Source organism: Amblyomma maculatum, chromosome 6, assembly GCF_055883805.1.
Source record: "Amblyomma maculatum isolate TAMU_Amacu chromosome 6, ASM5588380v1, whole genome shotgun sequence".
Taxonomy (NCBI): Eukaryota; Metazoa; Arthropoda; class Arachnida; order Ixodida; family Ixodidae; genus Amblyomma; species Amblyomma maculatum.
In genome coordinates this window covers 86,856,719-86,870,460 of record NC_139349.1, presented here as the reverse complement: position 1 = coordinate 86,870,460, position 13,742 = coordinate 86,856,719, and the positions used below count along the sequence as shown (strand labels likewise).

The 13,742-nt window shown below is 47.1% G+C and overlaps 2 protein-coding genes across 6 annotated transcripts in view; one reads left to right on the top strand and one right to left on the bottom strand.

Moving 5' to 3' along the window:
• The window catches only part of LOC146186210 (uncharacterized), a 52,527-nt gene extending 40,870 nt beyond the window's left edge, over positions 1–11,657 (top strand). For both annotated transcript variants that reach the window (XM_084607100.1, XM_084607099.1), the window contains exons 2-4: positions 7,395–7,602; positions 8,063–8,446; positions 9,492–11,657. In XM_084607100.1, coding sequence (XP_084463226.1) covers positions 8,082–8,446; positions 9,492–10,173 — 1,047 coding nt within the window. In that variant the 5' untranslated portion in view covers positions 7,395–7,602; positions 8,063–8,081 and the 3' untranslated portion in view covers positions 10,174–11,657. The remainder of the gene's footprint in view (positions 1–7,394; positions 7,603–8,062; positions 8,447–9,491) is intronic.
• The window catches only part of LOC146186209 (uncharacterized), a 157,636-nt gene that overhangs the window by 120,655 nt on the left and 23,239 nt on the right, over positions 1–13,742 (bottom strand). The gene's annotated exons all lie outside the window — the stretch shown is intronic.

Genomic DNA, 13,742 nt, shown 5'->3' with positions numbered 1-13,742 from the left:
GACACCACGAGACAGCGAGCCTTCCTGCACATTTAACAAGGGAAACTTTTGAGCCTGTTGATCCGACATTGTTCTTGAGGGAAAGAAATCCTAAAGTTTTACAAGCCACTCCTGGCGACAATTACGTATGAATGCTCCTGCGTTAAAATGCGGAACAGCACGCAATTTCCCTTTTTTTTTTTTTTCGCGAACCTCTGGAGACGACGAACAAGAACGCGGCAGGGGTATAGCGGGGTGCTGAGCCTTCCCGACAATGCCTTCGGCACCTTTGTCCGTAACGAACCGCCGGTGCCTCGTTTCTCGTTCAGCATACACGCTCAAACTGCACTTTAAATGAGCGTTTCAACACGGCACTTCAGAGACAGCGTGACGGCAACGGGACGCACCACATGCGCTGCGAACTAGAGGCAGGCAAAAAGAGAGGAAGCGCAAGTGAAAACAAGATCAACCTCTAGCCCCATGAGCACCGCCAGTCTCCTTTTCTGTTCTACTTTCTCATCAAGTTCATGGCTGAGGAAGAACAAAGGAAATAGATGGCGCGGAGAAACGAAAAGCAGCAAAGGCGCGCGCCTGCGCAAATGTGATTCGATCAGCCGTTCCCAGGGGGTCCGTTGAAACTGGAACCAGCGAACTTGAATAACAGCGGCCACGGCACATCGTTCGGTGCTTCATTTTAAACCAGCTTAGTAGTGCTGTTGTTGGTGCCAAACAAGGCAAACGGATCTAAACGTTTTCATTCATTGCCGTTCATTTTAAATCAGTTCAGTAGTGCCCTGCCTACGCTTTTCTTTTTTAACGAGTTTCTTTTTTCTTCCCTTCGCTTTCAGATCTCGTAACAATCTGGTTTGAGCCCTTGCGTTGCGCTAACAGAAAAGTAGAACCACTGACTGGCGTAACTGAACGCCACATATAGTATATCCCTGAAATGTGTCCATAAGGATGGACTGCAATGAATCACGGACGCCATTCACATCTCTACTTTTTCTTCGCTCCAAACATCACCCAAGTTAGGCACCTTCCTCTTCATTTTCATTTTACCAGACCCTCTCCATATCATCGCGACTAGCAGCTCTTAGCGACTGCAGCCATTACTTATATTATTCATCGCGCTGTAATACGTGATGAGCTCCGACTCCACACTCAGCCATTCCAGGCGGCCAGACGTCCGCCCAGACGTCCGGGCGACAGGCTAAAATATGGTTCTGCGGAGCTACCTCCGATAACAGAGCAGCGCGGCACAGAGCGCTCGTTGCGCCCGACGAGACAAGCAGACACAGCCGCCCGACCACAGGCCGCGCCGGATTCGAGAGCGTTTTCAGCTACGGCTTTTAGAGCGCCCTTGGGCGCGATAAAGCGCCACATCCAAAATTCAGTGACGAACCTCGCGACGACAGCAGAGAGAGGAAGCCATACGCTCCGAGTGGGGTGTGACGTCACTCTGCTAGCAATCTAGCATGTTGGAAGGGCAACGAAATCACTAAAAAGGACGATATGGTACGAGATTTGTTGGTTGTGCGCAGCTTAACATGCCGGAGCTGGGCGTGGGCAATGAGGAACGCCGTAGCGGAGCGCCCTAATGAGTACAAAACCACCTGGGGTTATTTAACGTGCGTCCACACAGCGAAGCAGACTGGCGTTTCTGCAATCCGCCTCTATTAGTATTCGTCCCCTTCAACACTGCAGCCTCAGAAACTGAGCGCCGTAATTCATAGGCCACGACGGCAAATCATTAGAGATTTAGCTTACCGTGATCCGCGATCCGCTACCGTGATCCACCACCGCGCGTTCCATTGCGCATGCCCAGATCCCCTTGACACCGATAGATGGCGCCGCATACTTGATGTCGGTAACCTGCCGCGTGGTGGCGGATCGCGGATCACGGTAAGCTAAATCTCTCTACTCTCATGCACAAGTCGCACCAAAAGCTGCTCCTGAAATGAAACGGAACAGGTGCGGACAGAAGTAAACGAGGCGCGCTGTTGCGTTTTAACATTTATGACGCGCTCCCTAATCGATACTGGCAGCTGTGGTATATGTAGGCGAGTAGTGCACGCTAGTATGCTTTCTACTGGACAAGTGATGTTCGGGCATGTCCAATAGCCAAGGCGTGATTACCGTTGGAACGGAAAACGTGCTCCACTTACTTGTGCCCGCGCCCGCCTCTCGCCTTGCAGTGGTGCGAGTGTTACCAGTGTTACTTCCCGAGAACAAGATCCCGTTTGGGGAATTTTTAAGTAATAGGCGGTCAATAATAATAATAATAAAAAATAAATCTGGGAGACAGCCTGGGGAAACATGGTAGAAAGTTTCAGTAAAGCGATTCGATTGACACTTCGCAGGGAGGAAACGAAAGAAGCAAAGTCCAGTTCAATAGCCTGTCAACGGACGCTGACCGTATACGAACAGCAGGAACGAAATTAATCGTTACCTGTCGTAGCAGTTTATGGGGTTTAAAGTCCCAAAGCGACTCAGGCTATGAGAGACACCGTTGCGGAGGACTCCGGAAATTTCGCCCATCTGGGGTTCTTTAACGTGCAATGACATCGCACAGCGCACGGGCGCCTAGCTTTTCGTCTCCATCGAAAAGCGGCCGCCGCCCTCTTTAACCACTGAACCCCCGCGGCGGGGCTAACAGCTATCAACGCGGCAGCGAAAGCAGAGCTCGAATGACCGAGAAAAAAAAAAATGATGCACTGTATAAATTGTGCGACACTACTGGCGATATTTGATATCGCATGTTATTGCAATATTCAGAAAGCACTGTTTTCCGAACTCCTCTTTACCCCCGCTCCGCAAGGTGCACTGATTTAGAAAACTGAAGGTATGCAAATAAAAAAAAGGACTAACTGAGATCGTATCTGATAAAAACAGACACCTCCGGATGCGCCTTTACCTTGGTTAATCCCCGCGGTGATAAGCACCATCAAACTAACGACGAAAAATATTGCAGAGGTTCAGCTATCTTTGAACCAAGCTTCACGGCCATTAGCAGTCGCTGCTTCGATCTTAGCTCGCTTCTGCTCTCTTGTCGGCAACAGGCTAGTCCAGCTTCTTTTTGTCTTTTTGTTCGAAGGTCTCAGTAGCCGGTCTGGGACGGCTGCGGGCTTTGTCTTAAGCGAGATGACGTATGTGTATGGCGTATTTACCCAGGTTAAATTAAAGAGGGGCGCAGATGGAACTTCATGAAGACGACGACGTTCAACGCACAGCACGACTGTGTTGCAGTTGGAACTTGATAAAGTCGGCGTTTACTGCAGAGCGCAAGAGCGCGTGTTGCAGTTTTACATGAGGCGTGATCGGCTATGGCGATAGGATAGTGTTCTCGAGCCTGGGCACGAAGATGATGATGATGACGTTTGCTGCACAGCGCGAGATGAAACAATATCGGGCGTACGAGTTAGTGTTCCTGAATATGCTCCCGCAGGGAGCATGGCACCCGCCACCTGTGGAACGCATGAGGTACTATAGGTCCAGAAATAATGCGGAATAACGCAAAACTCGCAAATGAACGAAGCAGAGCTAAAAAAAAAATCTCTGCGCCTCCCATTAAGATGACTGAATATATGCACAGTCGCGGTAGATGTAAGCGCGATATGGGTTTATTACCAGCACAGCATACAGGGCATCGCGCCTCAGCATCGCATAATTTTGTTCTCTCAATGGTGGGGTCCCGTAACCTTTTTCTCCTCACTAGTTCTCTCAGCCAGTTAAATGGCTATTCTAGCCGAGAAGTGTCTGAACGCAACCTAACGGTAACATACACTCACTGAAAGCAGGCAATGATTACGGTGAAAAAAAAAAAAGAAGGCTTAACCGTTGTCATATCGTAATCTCCTTCTCGCTCTGTTCACGGCTGGTTTTACGGCTATTAAGAATCAAAAACATCACACAATGTAGCCTAAAGGGGAACACACCCTAAAAAAGATGTTAGTAATTTATTTTAATGCTGTGAATTGTAAATAAAAATTCAGAAAATAATTGCACAGAGAGGAAGAGATGTTTTGAGTGCTGAGATAAGCAGTATTAATCAATTGTGTCACAGAAGCGACGGTAATGGCAGGCTTTAAATGCGCTAGCTCTTATTCGTATTGACGAAATTTCCGTCATTTGTCACCAGATGACGCTGCTCAGAGGCATGGGTCACATCTACAGGAATAGATGGAATTCCGATCAAGTTGATTAATGAACTTGGTCCAAAAAGTAAGGAAACGTTAAAAGCTCTGGAAACAGTCATAACGAATAAGCAAATTCCGGACAGCTGGCGGCAGAGTAAAATGAATTTGATTTATAAAGGGAAAGGAGAAAGGATGCACATAAAATCCTACAGGCCGATTACCATAACATCTGTTAATTACAGGTTGGCCATGCAGGCGGTGAAATTAAAGGTGCAAGCATGGGTAGAAAGTAACAAGATACTCGGAGAACTTCAGAACGGCTTTAGAAATGGTAGACGCTTAGATAGCCTGTTTGTGCTTACCCAATGCATCAAAACAGCTAGAGTGGAAAATAGACCTTTGTATTTGGCCGTCCTGGACATAAACGGGGCGTACGACAACGTAAACAGGGAACTCCTGTGGAACATATTAAAAGAAGAAGGTATCGGTTATGAGATAATAGAGTTCCTACAGGAAATATACCGGGATAACAGAGTACAAATTACATGGGAAGGGATAAGAAGTATGGAAGATGTCAAAGTATGCAAAGGATTAAGACAAGGCTGTCCTCTATCACCGCTGCTGTTCATGCTTTATATGATAAACCTGGAACGGAGGATACAAGACAGTAACCTAGGTTTTAACCTGTCATATAGATTAGGTGGAAAGGCGGTAGAGCAGCGCCTCCCCGGTTTGATGTATGCAGACGATATTGTGCTGCTAGCCGAGAGTCTGGAAGAATTGCAAACTCTAGTTAAGTATTGTGGAGACGAAGGGGACGCTCTAGGCTTCAGTTTTAGCGCAGTTGAGTCGGGTCTGATGATTTTCAACGGCTCAACTGTTCAGGGTCTTAAAATACAAGGCCATGAAATACCCAAAGTAGCAGAATCCAAACATCTGGGGGTATGGGTAAACGAAGGATTGGCATACATTGGAAAGCATGAGCAATCACTTAAGGCCAAAGGACGAAGGAATGTCGGGATAATGAAGCATAGGGCATTGTGGGGATACAACAGGTATGAGGTTTTGAGGGGTATTTGGAAAGGAATTATGGTGCCCGGACTTACTTTCGGAAATGCGGTTTTGTGCCTAAAATCAGAGGTACAGTCGACATTAGAAATAAATCAGAGAGCCGTTGGACGATTAGCACTAGGTGCCCACGGCAAAACCACAAATGAGGCGGTACAGGGAGATATGGGCTGGGCATCTTTCGAAGTACGGGAAGCTCAGAGTAAAATATTATATGAGGAACGCCTGAGGAAATTGGACAGTAACAGATGGGCAACTAAAGTATTTAAACACCTGTACTTAAAAAGCGTTGACTCATAATGGAGGAAAAGAACTAGGAAACTTAGTAAGTATGCTAGTCACAAGGACGGAGAAATAAAGAGCATTAAGCAACAGGTGAAAAACACAGAAGGTAAAAACTGGATAAATTCAATTGAGAAAAAACAGAGCGTGGAATTATACCGAAAGTGGAAAATGCAGATCAGGAAGGAAGCTTTCTTTGATAACTCAAGAGGCAGTGCCCTACTTTTTGAAGTTAGATCAGGGTGCCTTAGAACACGCAGCTACAAAAAGAAATTTAACAATGAAGATGACGCATGTGCTGTATGTGGTAACTCCAGTGAAATAATTGACCATATTATACTCGAATGTAATGGTATCCACCCGGAAGTTGATGCAGGTGCAGTAACTGTTCCTGAAGCTCTGGGGTTTAGAGATACTAGTGGCCGGGTGAATAAACCGGCGGTGGAAACTAGCAAAAAACGACTGGAAGATTGGTGGCTTAAAAGCAGAGAAGTGACATAATGTTAGTAATGTAGAAACAAAAAATTTAAGAAATAGAATGATGGTTTAGTTAACCAATCTAAATCAATAATTAAGATATAGGTAGAAAAATGAGCGTGATAGCTACTGCTACCACCCCGTTTCAAAGAGGACGCTCCAATATTCCATCCATCCATCCATCCAACCATCGGTAGCATGGGTGGCGCGCATGCGCATCGAGGCACCCTAGAACCTACTGTTGAGAGAAAGGAATCATGCCAGCGTCTCCCGCTACTTTTGTTTATTCTCGTTGCGCCGTCAAAAGGTGACATGCCATGCAGATGGATGGCGCCGCTAGATCTACAGTACTAGTGCTCCTGTATATATACAGAACAATATGCAATGCATAGTTTTGGCCGGCACGCGCCCTCTGTAATGACGGCAACTCACTCGGCGCTGTCTCCTGGCTCGCCATGCCACCCAGGAAGAATTGTTAAATCACGGGTAAACGCGGGAAAATAAGGAACGGAGAATCCACTACCGCCTGTCAGCTGAAAGGAATTCACTGGCGCTTAGTCATTTCACTTTTTTTGCTGACTCTTCTTTCTCGTGCTCCTATTTTGTATTCTTTGAGATGTTTTTCGCAGCTATGTCTACATGGCAGCTGAATATGGCTGCGAACCGTATAGTTCCACTGAGTACCGGTTTCGTTTGATTTGGTTTAATCTGGTTATTAGGGTTTAACGTCCTAAAGCCACTTGGACTATGAGAAGCACCGCAGTGAAGGGCTTTGGAAATATCTACCACCTGGGGTTCTTTAATATGCACTGACATCACGCAGTACAAAGGCATCTATCTGCCTTTCGTCTAAATCGAAAAGCGGCCGTCGAAAAAAACGGGATAGAGCTTGACTCATTGGCAAGTTCAAACACACGCCCTGCTGCTTTACCTGAGTTGAAGGAGTTGCAGCATAACGTGAACTAAACAGAATCAGCAACCCAAGCTTTATTCAAAGATGATTTCAGAGATACTGAGTATTCCTTGGAACCTTTAACTCAATGAAGCCAGAATTAAAATTGCAGCACGTCCAAAGACTTCCTTCCTGCTTTGCAGACCTTACGCTAGGCCTCAAATCTGGTTAGTTATGCCACAAAACAGCAACACGGTAAGTGAAACACGCTAGTTCTCAGCAAGCGTTGAGAACCACAGAATGCTAGACCAAAATTAAACATTGTAAAAAAAATGTCGCTGTGAAGGTGAAAAACAAGCAACAAATTTGGCCTTCTTTACGGCATTCAAAAAGCCGTAGCAGGTGAAATAACTAGGTATCACTCATGCTGCTTGACCGAAGACTATGGTTATTACTCAAGAAGCAGCAAGTTACCCGTACCGTTTCTTAAGTTTCCAGTTCTCAGTGCTCAAGACTAAGATGAACAACACATAAACTGCTCCATTTCATCCTTTTTGCAGACTGCAAAGCCCAATCGTGAGCTGGCACCCCTTCCGAAACAAGTCAGGCAAGCAGCTACATCAACAAAAATACGACTGCTGCCGACAGCGACTGGCCCCTTGCCCCCAAAACAATCTGCCATCCTCGCCACTAGCACGTCCAGAAGCGGAAGTTTGGCTTCTGCCCACTGCGACCCACTGCGACCACGAGCGCTGTCTACATAGGCACGTTCTATTTTGTTCTTGCAATTTCATGTCGATTGTATTCCTGCTGTATGAACTCGTAAACACCATTATTACACACTCATTATTCACCGCGGGCTCGACTCTACTGGCTGGGCATATTTTAACATTAATCTTGCATCGAGATAAATTAGCCGGTGCTGGCGCGAGGTGGGGCTGAGCATAGCTAAACTGTGAATGGCTGTCTGCAGAGGACATAGCCTGGGTGCTGCTGGTCAGGATCGAGTATGAATTCTTATCAGCCAACATCCCAGAATTTTCATTTTCTTTTTTCATCTTGAGGGTCATCGGGCGTAACCTTAACAATCCCCTTCTCTATTGGGAAGAATTATTGGCTATTCTGGGATATAGATTAGGCATTTCTTCCACTCTGAAACTGCCTTCCGTATCTGGACTAAGGAGTCGCAGCCATGAAACGATGGCCCGCAATGGCCGCATGCAGGCAGGCCGGCTCTCTCGACGCCCATGGTTCCGAGGCAGCACGGTGAGCTCCTCGCTGTCCTGGTGCTTTGCGCCTGCTCCCAGCAGCTCGCGGTGGTAGCCGAGCTGAACACCGTGCCGGCGGCCATGGAGGCTCGCTCGACGGCCGGGGGCCACAGCGCGGCGGCCAGCACCAGTAAACGCTATGAGACACACGCGCCCGTGCTTCTGTCGGCCCTGCACGCGCCCGACAGCGGCCAACGCATGATGCTGGTGGACCTGTCCGCACTGCACCACCACCAGGAGCCTGTGATGGGGTTCCAGCCAGACTACGGCTCCTCCTCGTCGATGGCCGACTACGGAGACACTTGGGAGGACAACAGCCTCGGCAGTGAGGACAGGTTCTACAGGTGCGAACTGAGAGACCGTATTTCGCGTTTCCTCCGTTTTCCGCCTACGCTACCACTCCCAACACTGACAAACGCGTCAAGTCATGCACATCGAGGGAGGCCAGGAGGGGTAATGAGGGGAAGGGCAGCCCAGCTGGCCACCAAATAGTAACGTTGCTGGCTACTAAATCCCCTCCATGACGTTTTCTGTCGACCAAGCGCTAGTGAATGATACAGGGGGTTTAGGGCCAAAAAAAAGTGAAGGAGGGTGTTCGCTCAACACCACTTAGATAGTGTTGGTTCGCTGTGTCGAGCGGCCGAAGGCAATGACAAATCACCACACTGTCTTCTGAGAATACGTGTGTATGTGTGGCTGGTGGTAGGTCAAGAAAATGATTGATGTTTTTTGTTTAAGGGGGGGGGGGGGTGAGGGGGGTAATTATTGTACAATGAAATTCAAGCACAATACGAGATTACTCGCCTATCTATGACATTAAATAGGCAGTCTAAGCACAATACGAGATTACCTATGACATTAAATAACCAGTGCAGACAGTTATATCTGATTGGAGTCTCTGGTAAAAATATGGTTCTCTGTATCTTACCGGTCATGCTGACATTTGTCCTGAAGTAAAAGATGGTTTTATCGTGAGAAAATTTGATCTGAAAATATTCCCACCACACGATTCCAACTCACGACATCATCACCGCAGAGGGCATCGCTTTCCCAACCAACGCTTTCCAGAAAACAGTGGTGAAGCATAGCCTCTGAAATTCACGCCCAGAAATCGCTGTACATGCATGCATTCCATGCACTTTGAAATCGGCCGGCGACGGCGACACGTGCATTTCATTTCTTACAAAAGTTTCGTTCTAGGGAAGAGTGGTGGTCCATTTCTCATAAAAATGCCAGAATCTAAAAAAAAATATCTTCATCTATCAAAATGCTCAAGAAACATAGCACGACACCAACATGAGCCCATGCAAAGCTTGTCGGTAAACAGCTCATAGATTTCCACTACCGAGTAGGCGTAGAAACTCATTGCCACCACGCTTGCCTTTGCAGGCGCCACGAGCCACATGGAGAGATGCACAATGAGATCGGCGACAGCGACCAACTGCTGATGCCATTCCTGCCGGAGAACACCGTGGGTTTGCACTACACTGGCTTTCCCTTCATCGAAGATGCATTCCATTTGCAACGCCAGAGCAGCCGCGAGGATGCCTTCAGCGACTACTTGCGCGCACTGGTCAGCAGCAGAGACCGCAAGCGCAGCGTGTTCCTCTCCCAGAGTTGGCAGCCTGGTGGTCACCCTTCTTCATTGAGACGTCAGTGGCAGCAGCCACGACAGCAGCAGATCGGAAGGGCACCCGACGCTGTTGGCCGCGGCTTGACACAGGCCAAGAACGAGCCAGAGCGGTCCGCTCATCCTGCCGTGCCATTCATCTTCTCGTCCAAGGGCTGGCACCCTGGCGGCCGCAAGCGGAACTTCTTCTTCTCCAGAGGCTGGGGCCCGGGTGGAAGACCGCTCACGCTGCGTGCTGACTACTTCAAGAAGAAGCCGCCTGCCGGCGAAGATGTGAATGACAGCGAGGCGTCAGAGCTGACCCAAGGCCGCATCGTTCAGGGCGGCAGTAGCTCGCCTTCATCCTCACCTACGGTGAAGGCGACTGGCGTGCGGCACGCACACCGACCCTGCCGCGCCAACTGCTGGCGCATACCGCACCTGTTCGGGCCCTACTGGTAGAAAAGACGGGCGCGACTAATGCAGTCCTGGGCCTCTCTGCGTAACAGCCTGCTCAAGAGGATGCCATCGACAATAAAGATGCCGTAACTAATGGCTCAGCAAGTGGGGTCGACGACAAAAAACTCCCAAAAGTTAGCTTTCGAATCGGTACCTTATGCAGGCCGGAGACAAGTACGAAAGCATCAAATGTTGCTCCGGCAGGAGCAACTGGTGACTTGTGCTTACCACCATCAATGATGGAGCCGTCGGCATATATAAAGAATGATACTTCCAGGGCATCCCAGAGAATTAATTACGTCATCATCAACATATGCCAATCACAATACACAGTCAAGGATCTATTAGCAGGAAGTGATCTTCGTCATTGCATCGGCTGAACAAAGCCACTAAGAGCAGCAGTCTAGAACACCCTTCAAAACAACCACAAGAAAGAAACCTCTAGGCACATACTGTAACAGCCAGAGCTCAAGACGTATACCACAAGCTAATTGCAACATAATCTTGCTTCAAATTCTCATAACGCATTAAAAAAAGAAATCTATTTTTGACACTGAAGGTCTGGAAAAAACTATATGGCATTCAGAAAAAATAAAACAGGCACTCAGCAAGTTAGAGGTTTCAATGATTATCTCATTCCAGCCAAAGCATGTAAGCAATATGTCTGAGTCTACTGGCCAATAAATAGAAATCACGAGTAATTCGCATCCAAGTCACGAAAGCTACCACACTTACAAACTTCAGGCCTCTGAGAGCCTCACTGAACTAAAGGACTTGACTGTGTGTTACCTCAGGCAGTATATACCATGAAGTCACCAAGGAATAAGTCCATGAAGATATTTTAAATGTTCTCTCTTCTCCACCTGTCAGAACTAAAACTTGGTAATAGTCCGCACAACTAAAACCCTTCAATGAGAAATGTGCCCAAACAGTTATCCGTAGGACAGCACAGAACAACCTCTGAAAGCTGGCAATGGAAAATAAAACATACTGAGGAGCCTCAAAAAACAAGGAATAGAAAGCAGACAGAAAGAAAACCTTGGCAGATTCAAAGGTTGCTTGTTGTACACCGCTCTATTCCACCCTTCACAGTGCTGTTCGATGTGCAACGCTCAAAATGCACCCCTTACCGAAGCAACCGTGTAATGCCCATAAAAATAACATAAGCCCTTCTGACAGAAGCACTACTGTTAAAATCCCTAAACTAGAAATGCTTTTTCAATCAATGTTTGGTTTTTTCAATGTCTACAGTAGTAAACTTAGTGTAAATGATCCCTGATGTGTTCATCTAATGTGCAATGAGTGCACCATGTTGTGAATGTTATATGAATCGGTAATAAAGTATGATTCTCTGTTTTAAAGCAGCAAAAGCTATGTGTGTTTTATATGAGCAACGTAATAGCTGTAAAAAAAGGTTCAGTATAAACCTTATTTGATTCTGCACCAGATAGGTACATAATTGTCAGCAGACTTCCTAAAATGCCCGTCTTTTCAGAGATAGACACAGCTCTGCAGACCATGAGGACCAGGTCTCCCGATCTGTCATGACTGGCACAGTAAATTTTCAGCACAGATATTACTGATGCTATAGTATTACAGTAAACTCTCGTTAATTTGCTACCCTTTTCAGAGTGTGACGCAGCACAGGTGACTCTCCACAAAACGACCCCGTAGCGTTCTGAGGATGCTCCAGCGCATAGTCCATGCGATGAAGCACTGTAGTGAAGCACACAGTGCGACAGAACTGCGCAGGACCAGCATGCAGTTTCAGCGTAATATGGAAGCAGCATGTTTGTGCACGAGAGGGATATACGCGTAGACGTTAGAACAGCGCCAGGCAATCAAAAAAATAAAACAATGCAGTACCAAGCAGCATCTGAAACGCTCTTTAAGTGATTAATGGCTGCACGGTTCGTATCTCAACCTGATCCCCCGTCCGAAGCGAGCCCACCTATATTCAAATAAATGAGCGTCTGACGCCGTAGATTTACACAGCCGTCAAGTGGGACAGTGCTCCTAGTTCGAACTACCCGAATTTCCGATTTGACGGAGGTCGAATTAACGAGATTTCTATGTATATTTGTACTGCGACATGAAAACAGCCCTTAAAGCATTTGAACTGCTGCACCGGTATTGACAACTGTGCTGAAATAAATGAAATAAAAAAACGAAATTAGCAGCATGGGGTTGGTATTTCTTGGAGCTTTGCTCAACTGAACAAGAGCATGTCTGATAGGTTATGTACTGGTAGGCTTAATTAATGACCAGACTGGCCTTAAAAGGAATAATCCACGGCCAAGGAATACAACACAAAAACTATAACATGGCTGATTGGCGTTTGGGGTTTTATGGTGCACAAGTAGCTGAGACGATCATGCATAAACACGGGGTTAGAAGGATCCATTGTTGGCAGACTGCTGGTTCTACTCTAGCAACTCTAGATAAGTCTATAACTGCATCCTCTCGCAAGAGTAAGTTGGAGTCAAAAGAAATGTATTTGTCGTAAAATATTGTGAGATGCTTTCTTTCATTGCCTTTCAGTATTTCAAGATGAAATAAAAGACTGCTTACTGTGACCCCACATTTCCCAGGGGGATTTCCTTGTTTCCCAAGCATGAAGTTACATGAAAAGTGAAGGTGACATACGATGGCTTGAGCCAAGCCTTCTTGTTATTTAAATAACTGCCGTTAGCTAAGGAGTGGATTTAAAAGGTGTTGACTTCATCACCCCAACAGGTCTGCTATTTTTTTTATCAGTTCACTTTCTGCCAGGTTCAAGCAATCTGTGCACAGAATGTTCACATCCATGATTGACTGACATGTCATGTGCTTTAGCAAAACTAGGAAATGTAGAAGTCTAAGGTGCAGCGGTGGCGTAGCGGTAGAAAATCCGCCTCGCATGCAAGAGGACCGGGGTTCAAATCCCAGTGCCGCGCAATTCTCCACCGGATGAAAAAAAAGAAATCCGCGTGTCGATGGAATTGCATAAACAGGTTTGGGGTGCGACCTGATGCCGGTGAACACCTCCGGCAACGCCCTCCCTCACCAGAACATGAGTTGGCCACCCTGGTGCGGTAATTGGCCACAACCTCCTATGATAAGCTCCATAAAACCCCGGCCCTCAGTCACCAGCGGCTGCGGAACAACTGACCACGGCGGCGGTCAGACCTGTGACGAAGCAGGGGGTGCTAAGAAAGCCTGGCTCCGCTGGACAGGCCGCCATTGGAAACTGACCCTGGCAACGTTTAATGCTAGAACCCTAGCTAGTGAAGCTAGTTTAGCAGTGCTGTTAGAGGAACTAGAGGCCATGAAATGGAATGTCATAGGGCTTAGTGTCGCCCTGCCTATTTAACCTATATGCAGAGTGCATCATGAGGAAGGCCGGTCTGGACGAGTCATCATATGGAGTGAAGATTGCTGGAAAACGTATCAACAACCTTAGATATGCGGATGATACCACTTTAATGGCAGAAAGTGAAGTGGAACTCAAGAGACTTTTGATGCGCGTACAAGAAGAGAGTGAGAAGTTTGGGCTTAAACTGAACATCAAAAAGACAAAGATCATGGCATCT